Source organism: Rattus norvegicus, chromosome 6 (assembly GCF_021556685.1).
Source record: "Rattus norvegicus strain SHRSP/BbbUtx chromosome 6, alternate assembly SHRSP_T2T, whole genome shotgun sequence".
Taxonomy (NCBI): domain Eukaryota; kingdom Metazoa; phylum Chordata; class Mammalia; order Rodentia; family Muridae; genus Rattus; species Rattus norvegicus.
In genome coordinates, this window is record NC_141539.1 from 56,303,726 (window position 1) to 56,321,771 (window position 18,046).

Consider the following 18,046-nt stretch of genomic DNA (forward strand, 5'->3'; position numbering starts at 1 on the left):
GCTAAATCCAATAAAGAAAATAGTCAGCTGGGAGTAGTGGCACATGCCTTTTATCCCAGCTCTCTTGAGGCAGAGGCAGGCAAATATCCATGTATCAGCTTGATCTACCTAGTGAGTTTCAAGTCACCCAAAGCTACATGGAGAGACAGTGTCTAAAAACAAAACCAAACCAGAAAACCAAAAGAAATAAAAGAAACAATTAATTCACTAGGCCTTGGCCGAGCAGTGAAATCAACTAAGGAGCTTTAAAAAAAAAAAAATCAAGCTATTTCAGGCCTCTGCCTTTTTAGGCTTAAATGCCTAGATCAATAAATTCAAGTTTCGCTCCATAACTGAACATACTTTGCAGTGATGAACAAACGTTCTGCATCTGCCTATATAAAGCAGAATCCTTGGATTTCACACATGCTCAGTAAGGACCAGGGCCTCGGCGGTTTACCTGGATTTGGGAAAGAGCAGCAGCCCTCTGCTGGTCAAACCTCTATAATGCAGCTTTAGGAAATTAAAAATCCCCAGTCGCGGTCGGTCGCTTTTTGATGATGTAAGCCAAGCGTCGGAGGCGAGCGGGAATGTTTGCGTCATTCGTGCGAGCCCCAAAGCATCCTGACAAGCCGCATGGCTGCGGGCTCTGTGGAGTCGCAGCGGCCCAAGGCGGCCTCCGAGAGGCCGGTGGCGGGTCAGGCCGGGATTCTGCCTTGCCTGGAACTACCGAGCTATGCCGCGGCGTGTGCGCTGGTAAGCAGCCGCTATTCCTGCTTGGTGGCCGCCCCGCACCGCAGGCACATCGCCTTGTCGCCCCGCTACCTGAGCAGGAAGCGCACGGGCATCCGCGAGCAGCTGGACGCCGAACTCCTGCGCTACTCCGAGAGGTAAGGGCTCTCTGTCTCCTTCTGTGAGCCGGCAGCTCAGATGATGCCTGTCGCCCCTTCTCAGCTTCCGAATGGGCCCGGGCTCCGTAACACCATGGAGGTAAAGTTGCACCAGCTTCGTGAACCTTAGCCCCAGCGTCTACAGTCGCCTTCTGCGCCGCTGGCCTGAATGCAGTGGCCCAGCTCCTGGGGATGAAACTGGCTGGTGAAGTAATAAGTGGTCTGCTGCGGCAGTGCTAAAAGCACCCCTGTGTGGAGACCAGTAGTGCCTGGTGTCTAGAAACCCACCGGGATGAGCTTTGTTTGGGTATTAAAGGTTTCATTTAGTCACTTCCGGGTGTGTTCTCACTTAGCAATGACATTTTACTGTTAGTATTAGATTCTACTAATGTGAAAGACAACATTTAAAATGGATAAGTCGTTTCATTGCAAAACACAGGCAGGTTTGTTTCGAGTAATTTCTTTGTTTTTTTTTTTTCCTCTTCTGAGGCCTAATTGGGGATGAGTGATGAACCTCGTTTTACACACACACACACACACACACACACACACACACACACACACACACACTAGTGCATTTATAGTAAGCTGTAGAAGAGTTAACTTGAAAAAAAATCTCAAAATTTCAATGGAAAGTGATAGACCGTAATATTCCACAACTAATTTGGAATGAAGTGGGGTGAGGTTCTGAGACTGTGGCTTATGGATACCTGAGACATCATTTGATGTCCTCAGTAATTCTGTGACACTTCAGAAATTGTAGTGATTCCCTTGTGATTTCTCTAGGGCAAATTAGCCAGAGCGGTTACCACTCTGGAGGATTCGGGTGCAGTCAGTTCCATTAACCATCAAGCCTACCTAGAATAATAGTAATACAGCATCCTTCAAGCACCATTGCATACATCTACGTTTGGAGTTGGGATAGAGAGATAGAAGTAAGAGTCTACTTTCAAGGAGCTTTCGGGTACTGTGGGGATATAATGTAAATCAAATCCAGTGAGCTGTTAAAACTTGACAAGTTATAGTGAGAAAGTGGAATTAGATTTTGTGAGGACGACACAATAGGCTGGTATTTAGATGGCATTCTAGCCAGTGAGTGCCATAAACAGATGGGTAGTAAATGTAAGCTAGAATGCTGGGAGCAGAGGCCTGTAAACACTCCGTAATTGTAGTAGTCAGGGGAAACACATGCCGTGGATCCTTAGGAGAGTGTCGAAGACTTAGAAGATGGCCATTACGTTCCTCCCATTGTCTTTATCTGTTTCTTTTTTTTTTTCTCCTGCTCCTCTTTTCGTTTGTATTAGGTTTGTTTGTTTGTTTGTTTGTTTATTTATTTATTTATTTATTTATGCTTTGCTTACATGTGTGTATGTGTTCCAAGTGCATGCCTGCTGCCCTCAGAAGAAGGTATCAGATCCTCAGAAATTAGAATTATGGATGATTGTGAACCACAAGTGCATGCTGGGAATGGATTCTGGGCCTTTTGCAGGAGCAGCAAGTGCTCCTGACTGCTGAACCATCTCTTCAGTTGCCAGTTTTTGATTCTTACAGCACAGTTGTTGCTTTATCCACTTATTAGCCTCCAGTTGAGACTTGGAACTCTCTTGAGAGGAGAGGTACACGTTTGAGGTCCCTGGGACATGGTTACATCTACAATTTAAGAAACAAATTAGAATTAGATATTTTAAATAGGATGAGGCAGTAAGTAAAGATATCAATTAGCAGTTATTGAAAGGAAAATGATTAAAGGGGTCGAAAGATTTAAGAATATACAAGGTGATCATTAACATGAAAACACAAGCAGTTATGTTAAGTATTCTAAACAGCTTTTCATCCATTAGGGAAACATTATATAAAGGTGTATAATAGGAGTCATTATTACAGATGAGAAACTGATAACTTCTGTAACAGAATTGGATAATGCAGCCATTTAGAATAGAATATACTGTTTAATTGATCTGGACACCTCCCTTCCTTGATACTATGCCAAAAGTATGCTTAAAAAGGCCTTTTTCCCCCACAGTGCATATTAGGTTCCAGTGTTACTCGAGTATTAGTTGAGTATTAATAAATCAAGGGATAAAACGTTGAAATAATGAGAATTATATTGCCATATTAATTGTCCCATGTTATTTGTACCATTTATCCTGTATAGTTTATGTTTTTAGACTTGTGGGCGGTCCTGAAGCACCAGTACGTCTGTCTTCTTATTTAAAAAATATATGGAATTGAGACTCCCGTGCTAATGTTTAAGTCTTCTTAACAGCGTTTCCTAATAGTCAGACTGTTGCCTCTCTTTCTCTGTGGCAGGATTTTATTTTACAAAAAATATCCTATTTCAACTTTGGACTGTTCTCTTAGAGAAAGTAAGTAGTTTTCTGAAATCACATCGTAGCTTCTAAGTTGAACCTTTAAGAGGCCATTTGTCAGGGAATAAAATAAAACACAGCATACTTTGGCACCCTTGGGTTATTTAAAGATGTCAGATGCATTTTATCCTCCTAGTCCCAAGGAAGTCTTAAATGCTTAAAATGTCCCTTAAACTTGATCTAGTTGCCTCCTATATATCCTAGGTGAAGTTACCATGTGAACCTCATGTGGACCGTATGTATTGAGATATATATATATATATATATATATATATATTTTTTTTTTTTTTTTTTTTAAATAAAGAGAAGATATTTAGTGTTAAGAAATCTGTCTTTGAATATGTGATGCTTGGTAGGTTACTCTAAGTAGTTTCCCAAAAGTCTTACGGGTTTCACAAATTCATTTAGCCTTGCACTCAGTGGGCATAACAGTCCTTAGAGATGCTGAACCCTGTGGGTCCTGGTATCCCCTTGGTGGCCATAATTTGCAGTGTTTACTGTTATGAAAATATCATTCACTATGCTGAAATGAAATTTAAAGATTAGCACAACCTACCCATATAGTTAAAAATTTTACATAGTGTCCCAACCCTGTAAACCATTTTAATCTATGACATTTGAGCATAATGGTCTGGAAAACTAAGACGTTAGGTGCTTCTTCACTTATTCATAGAGTTGCTGGTTAAGTGTTTCAGTCAAATGCAGATTGATCCAGACATTTTGCATGTGTAGCTCAGATAGTACACACTCCATCTACAGTTACTGGTGCTTTTATGACATGGTTATTTCTGTTGACCTACCACAAAATAGTCTTTCTGGCATACAAGTATTGCTCCATTTCTACAAGTGTTTTAGTATGTTAGGAGTATATAAAGTTGACAAATATAAATTGATATACTTGTTTTAAAGTGTAAATTCTATCCTCAGCAATTTATAAACAAGTTTGTCCCTTATTTAAGAATCCTGCATAGAGACTGCTTGCACATACATGTACAGAACTGTTCTGTACACAGCAGAGTTCCTTTCTGGCTTTTGCAGTGTCTGTGATAAATGCAGCAGTGACATTTGTTTCCAAGTGCCATTTAGGGACAGCGATGTCTCCTCGCTAGATTCTTCTCAGTATTATATTAGAGGAGGTTTCTAAGAGAAGCAGAGACTTTTCCTTGACAGTTGTGGTGGATACTTGTGTTTTCCTTTTGTTCTGTTTCAACGTCCCTCACATTGCCTATGATGTACGATTCCTCCTTAGGTAAGCCACAATGTATAGAAGCTAAATTTTCAGTACTCTCCTTGGAAGATCTCTGAGTGTATGGGTTTCCTAATTTGGTAGCTATTACAATTCCTTTCCTATGGGTTGTGGCTGTTTCACTAAAATAAAATCTATTATATAGAAATCCTTTTTCTTACTTTAGGTGGACTGTCCTAGAAATTTAATTGAGGCCAATAAAACATTTTCTTCTGTCCATGACCTTAGAGTTGTACTTTGAATCTAAACATTTGTACAAATGGATTCAATAAAATTAGGTTACAAACAGTAATACATTTTTACATGTGGGGTGTGTGTGTGTGTGTGTGTGTGTGTGTGTGTGTGTGTGTGTGTGTAGTTAGGGAAATTTCCTTCAGGAAGTTTTTTGTGCGGAAGAATTAGTAAAGCTCATATGTCTTCTTAGTTAATTGGCCTTTTAAAATAATCATAGGCTGTTAGTCTTGACTTGAAATGTGTCTACTTAAGTGTAAGTCAGTTCTCAAATGATATGGTTGTGTCCATTAACATTTCTTTTCAGTAGAAAAGATTTTAGTTTGTTATTTTTCTGTATTAAGTCATTGGTTCCAGTGATCAGGCTGTAGCTTAAACAGTCATGCTTCCCTTATTATATAGTATCACATATAGAAACTAGTAATAGTGGATAGTGTCACAATTGCCTGTGTTTAGTCAGACAGTATCTAGATGTTTTCTTGCTTAGTTCCATTATTCCCCCTAGTATGACCGATTCAGATAGGTAGCATATGAGTGTCAGTTTATTGCAGTGCTTAGTTCTGAGTGCCTGTGCTGCTGGTCACTTTAACTGAGACAATGGAAATTTTGATGAATGATAATTGCTAGGATGGCTAGTGTTATTAGCCTATGAGACTAGGTGATACCATTATGTTTGGGAAGGGGTGGTATGTCAGAGAGATAACAGCAGATTATCTTTAACTAGGATTAACAGTATCTTTTCCCCCCTTTTACAGCCTTTTAGGTGTTCCCATTGCATATGATAACATCAGAGTTGTGGGTGAACTGGGAGATATTTATGATGATCAAGGACACATTCATCTTAACATTGAAGCCGATTTTGTTATTTTCTGCCCTAAACCAGGGCAGAAACTGATGGTATGTACAGCCTTTTTTTTTTTTTTTTTTCTTACTTCCTTTACATAACTTTTTTTCTGGAAATGCCTTGACCTAGCACCCTTCCTACTCCCTAACAATCACTGTTTTCTCTTGGGTTCCTTTAAAAATGAACTGTAGTTTCCACATATGGAAGAAAATCAGTAATTGTCTTTCAGTGCCTGTTTGCTTCAGTAACATGATTCAGCTCTCTACATCACTGCAGATCACAGGAATTCTCTCTTCTGTGTGGATATGTTTGTTCCATGGTATTGCTCTGTGTATGTAAACTCCAGCTATCCATTCTTCTTCTGACGGTGGTAGACAGCAGCGTCTTACCTGTTGTGGGCAGTGCTGAATAAACCTGGGCGGGTGCACAGGCTCTTCTGCTCCGTGTTGATTTTACCTCTTGGATTATTATCATATGGTAGCACTCACTACCTTTTATGATTCCTATAGTGTCTGTTGACTTACATTCACAGGAGCAATTGTGTGAGTTCTTTTTGCTCACATCTTTTCACCATGTAATTTTTGTGGTTGGTATTAACCATTTAGGTGAAATATCGAGTCATTTTCTTGTTGCCATAACAAAATACTTGACAGAAAAGGCTTGAAGGATGAAAGGTTTTGTTTGGCTTCTGCTTTACTTGGCAAGGAGGCACAGAGTACAGAAGTTTTCATCCTGCTGGGCCAAGAAACAGAAAGGAATACTGGTGTCTGACTGATTTCTGCTTTTCTCTTACTCTCTCTGGACTCCAGCCTTTGTTCTCACAGCTCTGTTAATCCTCTTCGGAAACTGTGTCATAGACACCCAGTAGTGTGCCATGGCCTACTGGGTGATTCTAAGCCCTGTCAGTCTTTGAGCGTGCTTAGCCATTGCAGGTATAGCATTGAAGTTGTGATTCGGAGTTCCCCTGTGGCTAAAATGTGAGCATTTCTCCCATGTGTTTATTGGCTACTTCTACTTCTTTTGAGGTGTGTTTCGTCAAATCATTTGTCCATGTTTTTAAAGATAGATTTATTTATTTATTTATTTATTTATTTATTTATTTAATATGAATACACTGTAGCTGTCTTCAGACACACCAGAAGAGGGCATCAGATTCCATTACAGATGGTTGTGAACCACCATGTGGTTACTGGGAATTGAACTCGGACCTCTGTAAGAGCAGTCAGTGCTCCTAACCACTGAGCCATCTCTCCAGCCCCATTTGTCCATTTTTATTTGACTTACTTTTTTGTTCTTTATGTTTCTGAGCTCTGACATTTCTCCTGTCTTGCGTGCCGTTTCTCTAACTCTTGAGTGTTTCCTTTGAGGTACAGAAGTACTTTAATTTTATATAATAATCTCACTACAATTAACAATCATTTAAGTGTTTTTTGCTTTTGTTTCTTGTGCTTTGGTTGTCCTCTTTTTGTTTGTTTGTTTTGTTTTTTGTCTTTTGTACATCTGTATAAAGATTTTGTTTTTAAATTCTATAAAGAACATTATTAGTCATTTGGATATTGCACTGTGGCTTGCTTTTAGCAATATGGTCATTGTAACAGTATCTGGACTTCCACATAAGAACTTAGGGAGCTAGCCAGCTTGCTTTCTTCTTTGTTTATTTCTTTTTCTTTCGTGTTTCTTTTCGTTTCTTTCTTGTCATTTTATCTTCCTCTCATTAGTTAGTTTTGCTTTACATCATAGAGGGCTTTCATTTCAAAATGGAGTTTATTTAAGTAGTTAATTTTTGTGTGGCTATTGAGAATAGGGTTAAATTGTATTTATTAGGAAAGCTATTAATTTTGTGTCTTTATTTTTGTATGTGCTACCTAACTGAATTCATTTGCCAGTTCTAAAATCTTTGGTGGAACCCTTAAATTCATCTATATATTCAGTCATCCTGCCTACAGATGGGGATAATTGAGACTTTCCTATTGCTGTGTCTTCTCTTTCATTGTAGTGCCTACTTGCCCTGGCTAGTCTTTAGTCTGACTGTGTGTGTCTTTTCTAAGCCTGGCCAAGTTTCTTAATAAGGACATAGAGACTTATTTTTATTTAAAATGCATATGGCCTTAAGCTAGGCTTGCTCCTCAGCTATCTCTTAACTTATATAAATCATTTATACCATTCTATGTCTGCCACATGACTGGTTACCTCTTCTCAGTTTCATACATCTGACTTCCTCTGTGTCTAGGTAGTGAATCTTCCCATGCCTGACTCTTTCCCAGAGTTCCTATCTCTCCTGGAACTTCTACCTTCTACTTCCTTTTGCTAATAAGCCATCAGAGCTTTATTGACAGGTAATGTTTTTAATAGTGCACTATAGATTAGTACTCTACAGAAGGAGGGCAGTGAGAATTGATTAGTTATATGATCATGATTTTAATCCTTTATTCTAGTTATGTAGTTACATTGTATTTAACTGATTTTTGTATGTCACACAATTCTGAAGTCCCTATAGTGAAACTAGTTACCTTGACTGTGTTACATGAGTTTTTGATAACACTGTAACCTTCAATTAGGTGTTCACCGGGAACATGAATTACTAGATATCATTTTGTATTATTATCAAGTTTTGGTACGAAGGTAACATGCACAGAATTAATACCTTTGTTTTGATTTATACAGAATGGCTTGGGAACCGTTGATAGTAGTTCATATTCAAAAGTTTGGTAAGGTTAAGTGATGAAGCCATTGAATCAAAGTCTTTTCTTCATACGGGACCATTACCAACTCAGTGTCCCTGTTTGTTACAGTCTATTCCAATGGACTTGATTCAGCTTGGCTAGGTCATATGTGTCCAGACATTTGTTCATTTCTCTTAGATTTTCCAATATGTTAACATACACTTTTTAAAAAGAAGAAATAACCTCTGATGGTCTTTTAACCGCTGCAGTGTCAGTTGGAATGTAACTCTGCTTTGTAAGCTGATTTGTGTCTACACCCCATTCCCAGTTAGTTTCATTAATTTTGTTTACCATTTCCAAGAACCAATTCTACTCTGGTCTTTATTACCATTTTCCACCTAATTTTGGATTTGCTTTGTTTTCTAAGACTCTGAAATGCACATAAGTTTCTTCCTAGGGCCCATGACCTTCCAAGCCATGGGCTTTGACCAGGTTTATCCTGCTCCACAGCACTCTGACCCTACTGTATCAGTAGGTGTGACGTGCTTGGCGGGTCAGTGTTGTAGCATGCAGAGTCCACCGACTGGCTAAGACTGTTGATGACATCCCCACATCAGCTCTGGCACCATGAAATTTAGCCATGTAAGAAGAAATTTTCATGTCAGTTCCAGTTTTATTTCTCCAATAAAGCAAAGTCTGTTGAATCTTAAGTAGGGTCTTACCATCTAGCTTTGGTGGCCAGCCAAAAGCAGTGGCAGTGTTCTGTGTTGTTTTGGGTTTCACTTGGTCCTCCCTGACCAGTAACTCACAAGAAACAGCTCATACTGGACACTGAGATTTTCGTGTAATAACTCTTGACTCCTGGAGGAAGCACTGTTTCCCAGTCCCCCATGCAGAGTACTTCCATTCAGACTCCTCAAAGAAAAAGCGCTCGCGCGTGCACACACACTCACACTCTCTCTCTCTCTCTCTCTCTCTCTCTCTCTCACATTGGCTTGCAAAGCCATGTGGTTCTTTTTATTCCCCATTTACATTCAGCTTTGGATATTCTTTATTCCTTCTGTTTATCTCTGTAGATTGATGGTTTACCAAGTTGATCTCGTTTGATTTGTTATTTCTCTTGTGTCTAATGCAATGACAGGTACTCTTTGACACACTATCCTTTATGTATTCTGAGTGTTTTGTCTGTGCACTGTTTGCATGTAGTGCCTACAGAGGCCAGAAGAGGGCCTCAGATGCCCTGGACAGATTGCCAGCTGCCATGCGAGTGCTGAGAATCAAACCGGTGCCTGGAAGAGCAGCCAGTGCTCCTAACCACTAGCTCTTCTTCCAGGCCTTGATAACAGTGTTCTTTTTTCCACTTTGGGTTGTAGGGCTCACATAAGCACAGATAGGAACCCCATGACAGACCAAGTTATGAATATCATTAAAGCCCAACTTGGTTAACCAATGAGTATTATTAGGGTTTTTTACAGGATTGGTTGATTGGTTGCTTACTGGAGAGAAATTACTCAGACAGCTGCATTACAAAAGCCTACCCCAGCACAGATGACAGCTCACAATCTGGGAACCTAGAGCATATTGTATAAACTTCAGACATCTCAGCAGTTGGAGAGTGTCTTTTCCAAGCAACTTAGTTGGTTATAATCTCCTTCAGGCAGCTCAGCAGCATTTACTTCTAGGCAAGTTTGGGTTGCAAACCTTATTTACAACTTCACTTCTCTGAGAGTCTTCTTTGCAGCTTAACTTGTCAAAGTGTGACTCTCAGCAACCTTTATCTTTTACCCCTAAGAAGGAGGGACCTAGTGAATCTGATCAGTTTTAGGGACTTCCTGAAGCTATTTTGGATTGTTTATGTTGTAGCTTGTGGAGCTTCCTTGAAGGTTGGAATGTTTCAATCCTGAAGGTTTGTGTAGACAACACATCCTGTCACAATCATTCTGAATTCCTATGAGCATCAATCTATTATGGCTGGAAAATTACTGGAAATCATCCTCTACTTCTGGCTCCTATAGTCTTCTACCCTACCCCTTTTCTGAGCCTCGAGGGAAGGAGTATGATACAAATATCCCATTTAGGGCTAGGCACTTCAAAATCTCTTTTTCTTTGTACATTGTGCATTTGTGGGTCTCCGTATTAATTACCTTCCATTGCAGTAAGCTGCTCTGATGAGGGTTTAGTGATGCATTGATTTATGCTTATAGCATTAAGTCATTGGGGATTTCTTTATTGCTATGTCCACATAGCTAAACCTATAATAGTAGTAGATTTTCCTCTAAGGTCCCTGTCCCATCTTGCCACGGGTTTGGGGTCCCTTGACAGTGTCTCTATGTTGTCCATCTTTGGAGGTGGGTCTTGGATAGAAATATGGTTTGTTATCCCTGCATTCATGACACTTTTGCACCAGTGGATAAATCTTGCCAGGAAGGTCATTTATATAGCTTACAGAGTTCACAGTTGGGTGAGCTTCCCAAGTCTTTCAACACCAGTAATCTGAATATTTGCTCCTTTAATACGTAGGGTTCCTTTACGTTTTCTATATTCCTCTTCTTTCCTTTTCCCCTTTGTATTCTTTAACTAAGCTCACTTTGCTTGAAGGCTCACTAATTCTCCTGTTTGATCTATCCTTCTAGTGATACCTCCGACACGTTTTAAATTTCACTATGTGCAGTTTTACAGCTCAAAATTACATTCATCTCCCAGTTTCTCAATGTTTTCTTGAAGCATATTGAGTTCCTTGGTAGTGCCCACACAGTGATTCTTGGCATCATAGCTTTGAACACTCAGGGAAGTCATGGTTTCCAGAATGCCCTTGATATTTGTTGGCATGTGGTACATTTAATCCACTCCCTGCCCTGGCCTTGTCTGTGCTTGCCTCTGCAGAGATTTTAAGCAGTGCTCTTCATCTAAGCCTCTGATACTTACACTGTTTCAGAACTAGATGGGATCCAGGTCCAGATCAGCCCAAAGTCTGATGGTACCTGCTTCAGCATTTGAGTGCCATTCAAGCCAGGTTTTGTTCCAAGTATTTTATCCGTGTGTTATTCAGAAAGAAACAGAAGAATATCTAAAGCATAGTCCGTCTCTAGATGCATGTGCTGAGACTAGAATAAGATTCAGTGTCTTTTTTACATAACAGGCCTGTGGTCACACATTGCAAGTTTTTGCCTGGCTCTAGGCAGATTTGTTGTGAATGGATCAGCCCTAGGCTCTTAAGCCATATTTGTAGCCATTAGAGCCAACGTTGTACCATGAGCCCAAGACAAACATTTTTGTAGGTATTTTTATAGGATTCATGACCTAGCATTGCCACAGCCAGCCACAGGTGATGCTATTTGTCTTTTGTACAAGCCTAGTAGATTGGCCTCATGTATGTTCTTGTCACTAGAGCTGATCTGTGTTCTCTGCATAGGCTGGCCCCCGGGGGCTGTGGAGATAAAGAAGCATTAGCTTTCTGCGCCTCAGTGTTTTCTACCTTTGCCCTTTTCCAGAAAATAGAGTTTTGTATCATTCTGTCAGCTCAGAGTGAGGAGACTGTTAGTGAAGGCAATTCTTCACCAACTGTACTGATACTAAGATGGACTATCCCTGAACCTCAGAACCACAAGGACCTGTACAGTCTCAGGGGTACACTGAAGTGTGCATGTAGCCAGAGGTAATACAAATCAACAAACACAAGCCTCATAGGAGGGCACAGTTCTCTGCTAACTGTGAGAATATGTTCTAAAGATTCATCTGTAAGCACTGTCCTGGCAGTAGCTCTACTACCTTACATTTAGGAGGCATGTGGTAGAGAGACAGTCTGTTGGACAACTTAGCTGGTGCTAAGTGGGATCTTGACCTGATTCTGACAGCTGCAGGCACTTGCTAAGCTAAGGAGGAGAATGGGAGTTCCCCAAGCCAACATCAACTGAAGTAGCTGAAACTCAGGTCTGGGTACCAGGTGTGTAGGTCTCCTGATGCAGGCTAGTGTTGGTAGACTTGCTCTGTGTTGTATTCTGCAACACTGGGCATTTGTTTTATTGCAGCAGGCCTATCCCAGGGTCTGAAAGCCCTGTGCTAGCTTTCTTGTCTTGCTCCTTCTTTTGCTGAAGTTGGAAGAGTGGTTAGTAGTGAAGCCTTCTCTTTGCTGCCCATTTGGCATAATTTCAGAAATTCACTGCTGGGGGTACTTAGCCTGACAGTAGGGGTCTGGGGACTTTGCCCAGCATTAAGTTTCATTATGGCAAATCTAGCACAAGGTTTAAAGTAAGCATATGTAATACTCTCTTAGCTGACTTTTTTATTTTTATTCTGGTAGTCTGGTTTATGAATGGCTGTATGTAGGAAGAGATTGCCAGAGAATCTCCTTCAGTTGCTATCCTGCTCTGCCTTGCATATAGTTCAAACGTTATGTTAGAGTTCAGTCTTCATGTACATACCTTAGATTTTCACAGATATATTGTGCTGTCTGTTTAGCATCATGCACAGTACTTTGACTGCCCTAGAGTTTCCCTGTACACTACCTCTTGATCCTCACTGTTCACATTAGTTCTTGACAATCATTGATCTTTTTGCTATCCTGTGGTTTTGCCTTTTCTAAGATGTTAGGTACTTATCTTTAATTACACCTGTTTGTGTGTGTACATTCACACACTCTACAGTCTGCAAGTACCACAGTGTGCACATGGAAGCCAGAGTACAACTTGTAGAGAGTCCTCTATCTCCTTCCACCACATGGGTACTGGGAGTCAAGTTGTAAATGCCGTACTGACTAAGCTATCTTACTTGCCCATACTGGATTCTTACCTCATGAAGCAAGTATTCTGATTAGCTTTCTTGTTCTCAGTCTGCATTTAAGATTATTTTCTTTGTGTCTAAAACTTGGCAGCTCTCTTTTTTATTCTGAAAAATTAACACCTCATTCTGTAGATATACCATAGTTTGTTTTTTAGAGACTTTTAGAAGTTATGGATGGCATTTAATTGGTCATTACAGATCAGACATCAGACTCCTCCTGGTCATGACGGATAAGGGAGCTTTAGATTCTGTTACAGTCTGTAACAGTTTGTATCGCATGCATGCCTCTATTATTTTATAGTTCTGTGCTTCAGAAAATGCATCTTTACAAAGTATTTTAGGGTTTTCATTTATAAACTCATGCACATTGGTTCCAAAGGAGACTAAAAACTAAATTCCGTGGAAAGCCTCACTTTTTAAGCATAAAAGTGACTTAATACCTGTAAGCTTTTCAGAAGTAGTCAATCCATGTTCCAGATTAATAAAGAATGCTTTGTTTCCTAATAGAACTATTTATACTCATGTTAATTTGAATTAGTAAAAATTGTGTTTGTGGGGTTGGGGATTTAGCTCAGTGGTAGCGCAAGGCCCTGGGTTCGGTCCCCAGCTCCCAAAAAAAGAAAAAAAAATTGTGTTTGTGAGCTTTGAAATTCAGTCAGTTTATAGAAATATCAATTTGAGCCCAGTTGCACATGCTTCTTGCTTTGGGCTTCTTATGCAGAACACATGCATACGACAGCATATTCTCTGCTTGGTCTCAGTCACGGAGCCACCTACTCCCTGGGCAGTTCTGCAGTGGAGCCAAGCCAACCCCACACCTTTCCACCTTTGTTTAAGGAAGAACTGGTTTAGTTGTTATCCACTTAAAATAGACAAGCAATTCTTTAATAAAATTTAATGTTTCTAAGTTTTCTAAAGTTATGTTTTGGTATGGTATGGTAAGTTGTTAGACTTTTGTAAAGTGTTTTAAAGCATGCCATTAATGTGATATTTTCTCTTTTGAAGATGAATTTCATGTTTATAAAGTTTTACTCACCTTTTAACTCTTTGACTCTCTTCATGATGTTATGTTCTTTCTTTTCTCTTCTTTACAGGGTACAGTTAATAAAGTGTCTTCTAGCCATATTGGCTGTTTAGTACATGGATGTTTTAATGCTTCTATCCCTAAACCTGAGCAGATGTCATATGAGGAGTGGCAAACATTGGAGATAAATGTAGGGGATGAACTGGAATTTGATGTGTTTCGCTTAGACTCAGATTCTGCTGGAGTATTCTGCATTCGAGGAAAACTAAATACCACAAGGTTAGTGTATGATGATTGAAATAGTTAGATCTTGTTGCTCTGATATATACCAGAAGTATGTTTTCTTTTTCAAATGTCTGTGGTTTAGCTAGTTAGCCTGGATTTAATGTTTCATAGCTAAAAATTTCTTAACCAACTCCAAATTTTGAAGTGGTGCTTGAGCTTCTATAGAAGTACAGTGAAAGTAAAACAAGAAATCCACATTTCATTGTTAAATTTGGGCCAGCTGTAAATAGTAGACTGTGTCAGGAATCCCAGCATTCTGAAGGCATGGGCAGGAGGATCCTGAATTGGAAACTAGCCTGCCACAGGGAGAAGAAAGCCTAAAGATCAAAAAGTCGCTGGATAAATATGCCATTGACCTTGGCATCTGACAACTCATAGACATTTCAGTGGTCTGAGGAATAGCAAGATAGAACATTGAGAATTAGAGCCACAGTAAACGATCTTGTGCAAAGAGTCATAGTCTATTGAAACAGACTTGGCCTCATATTTTTTCTTTCTTTTTGCCTATTGCTGTTAATATTTTTAAAATCTGTTCATTTACAGTTTGCAGCATAAGGGCTCTGTAGTTTCTGAAGATGTAGAAGAAACTGTCATTGAAGAGGTTGTTGAAAAAATTCCAAAGAAGAAGAAGAAGAAAGACAAAGACAGAGAAGTCTGTGCAACAGTGGAAAGTGTTACAGAGGTAGCAGATGTTACAGATGCTGCTGCAGAGGACGAAGCAGGCCTGCCGTGTAGTGATGATGTCAATGACTTCTTTGAGGAAGAGCCAAAGAAGAAGAAAAAGAAGAAGAAAAGGCACCAGGAAGATCAGGACCCCATTTTCCAAGCCAGTGACTCCAGTGGCTACCAAAGTGACCATAAAAAGAAAAAGAAGAAAAGAAAACACAGTGAAGAGGCTAACTGAGTCACCTAAGAAGAGACAGTAATTGTCTTTTCTATTGTTAACATATTCAGATATACAGGTGAATAGATTTTTTGAATGGTAGGAAATGCTGATAGGAAATTCACAAACAAATACTTGATTGGAGGGTTTTGTACTAAAATCATACAACTGATTATATAAATTTTGGATAATACCAGTATTATTATAGTATTATTTTATTACAGTAAAGGGGAAATGTTAACAAATGTTTGTTACCTTGACTCATATTGTTAATGTTCTACGTAAAATTTTACATTCTCAACATCTGCCAAAGAACTTTATGCTTTCAATTTTTTTCTGATAATAAATGTTGTCTTTAGCCAGAACATTTTTTTTAAAAAGCACAATACATTTACTAAGTTTAAATTTTCCTTAAACAGTATTTCTATTTTATTTAAAATGTATACCTAAGGAAGATTATCTAGAACTCTTACATACCCTGTGACTGTCTGTTGAATGTGTGGTGGGCGGAAAACTCATTGTCTCTCCCAGAGGGTGTGTGTACATGTGTTCTTGAATTCCGAGACTGTTAGGGGAAGGGCTGTTAATTTCTACTTTGTGTTTCAGTAGTCTTTATTTTGTTATATAGATCATGAGCAAGGTGAAGATGGGATAAATGTGGTTCTTGCTAGTTGAAAATCTCCAGTAAGCTTTTAATGATTAGGGGTGTTCTAGACTTGTTTGAGGAGGAGCTCCACCGTCATTACTGCTTTCACTGATAAATGTGGGATGTGTTATGCCTAACCAGAAGGTTATAATGAAGATGAGTTGGTTGAGGTTCATAATCAACCCATAGCCAGGCACTTAATAGTTGTAATGTGTTTTATTGAGGCCAAAGGATATAAAAATCAAGTTAATGTTCATTTCTCTGTGAAGCAAAATGGGAGAAACACTTGTGTGCACACAGCCTAAGTGAGGAAATAAAACAGTAATTGTAAATACCATGAAGAAAACATTGATCTCCTTAGTTAGTATCTGGAAATATACGGGCGTAGGGTTGACCTTCCGTGTCAGTCATTGCTGTTGTCACTGACTGGCAGACATAGTGTGAGCATCAATTTACTATTTGATAAGGAGTAACTTTTGGCAACCATGTTTCCTGATTTAATGTATGGTATATAGAGCATAAAGAATGCAGCAATTTAATGTGTACAGGTAGATCTGACCAACAGAGGAAAGGTACAAACCAACATCTTTCACTCAGGATACTTGAAATTTTTATGTGGCTTTCAGGTCCCTTCTTAAACTGTGACTATTCCAAATTAACATGCCTTGTCTCAGTACAAAATATGAGATTTTAAATTAAAGATATTTTAAGAAATACAAAGAATACTGCAATACAGTTGTCTTTCCCTCCTTTTACCTCATCCCTCCTGTTCCCATACCTACCCACTCCCGCACCCACTCTCCTTCCTCCATCCATCCTTGATGTCTATTAAAAAATGGAGTACAGACCTAGACAGAATTCTTGGCAGGAATCGCCAGTGGTGGAGAAGCACTTAAAGAAATGCTCAACACCCTTAGTCATCAGGGAATTGTAAATCAGAACAACTCTGAAATTCTGTCTTACACCTATCAAAATGGCTAAGATATTAAAAAAAACAAAACAAAACAAAAAACCTCAAGCAACAGCTCGTGCTAACGAGGATGTGGATGTGGATCAAGGGGAACACCCTGGTGGGGGTCCAAACTTCCAACTGCTTTGGAAGTAACTTTGGTGTTTTCTTAGAAAACTGGGAATAGATCTACCTCAAGACACAGCTCTGGGACATATACCCAAAAGAACCACTACCATATCACAAGACATTTGCTCAACTATGTTCAAAGCAGCTATTCATAATAGCCATAAACTGGAAACAACCCACATGTCCTTCAACTAAAGAATGCATAAAGAAAATATGGTTCATTTACACAATGGAATAGTACTCAGCTATTAAAAACAATGACATCATTAAATTTGCAAATGGATGGAACTAGAAAAGATCCTGAACCCAGAAAGACAAACAGTCTGTATTCACTTGTATGTGGATTTTAGTACAGGATAACTGCTATAAACCACAGACCCAAAGATACTAAGCATGGAAGACCCACGGGGGACACGCTCATATCTCATTGAGAAGGGGAAATTGAAAATTTAACTTTTTGCTTAACACTTTTGCTAAGTAAAATATTAATTTTATCCTGTTTCCAGTTTATTTTTTCTCAGTGGTTAAGTAAGATCATAGATGAAACTCATTACATTACTTCAGACAATGCTCTTCAAATGAATTTGTAAATTGAAAGGGATTGTAATGTTTGTTTTGTAAGGATTTGATGTAACATATCTAGAAAATGTTCAATAAATCCTTCATATTTTAGGAGTTGAATTTGTGATTATATTTAGCACAGTATGGTAAGTCACATGATTCTTGCCTTCCATGAACACCAAAACAACATGTTAAATTTATCTATTGATAAAAAAATAGATAAGCAAAAATAACTAAATTACCACATTTTAATACTCAAACGATACTCTTGAGTTTTAGAAGACTTTGCTTGTTTGGAGTGGTGATCCCCAGGGCTTCCCATCCTCATCCTCATGAGTGAAAAGTTTTCTCTGCACAATTGCAACATTGCACAAGGGCCTGAGCAGTTAAAATCTAATCACAGCAGCCTTTCACAATCAAAGTAATCTGCACCTTGTGTCAGAAGAAGAATTGAGAGAAGTAGGTGTGAGAAAAATTAGGTGGGAGACTCCCTTACTGTAGATGGAGGGGATCCTGGAACCCAAGGGTAAAGAGCTAAGAGCTTTCCCTGGCCAACAGACAGCAGGAA

General features: G+C 39.2%; 1 protein-coding gene across 1 annotated transcript; it reads left to right on the forward strand.

Annotated features, from left to right (window-relative positions):
- Positions 1-515: 515 nt before the first annotated feature.
- On the forward strand, positions 516-17,704 carry Polr1f (RNA polymerase I subunit F). The gene is given in 4 exon segments (NM_001108707.1): positions 516-869; positions 5,471-5,612; positions 14,096-14,304; positions 14,854-17,704. Coding segments are annotated over 4 exon segments (966 nt in total). The 5' UTR covers positions 516-615; the 3' UTR covers positions 15,215-17,704.
- Positions 17,705-18,046: the final 342 nt, after the last annotated feature.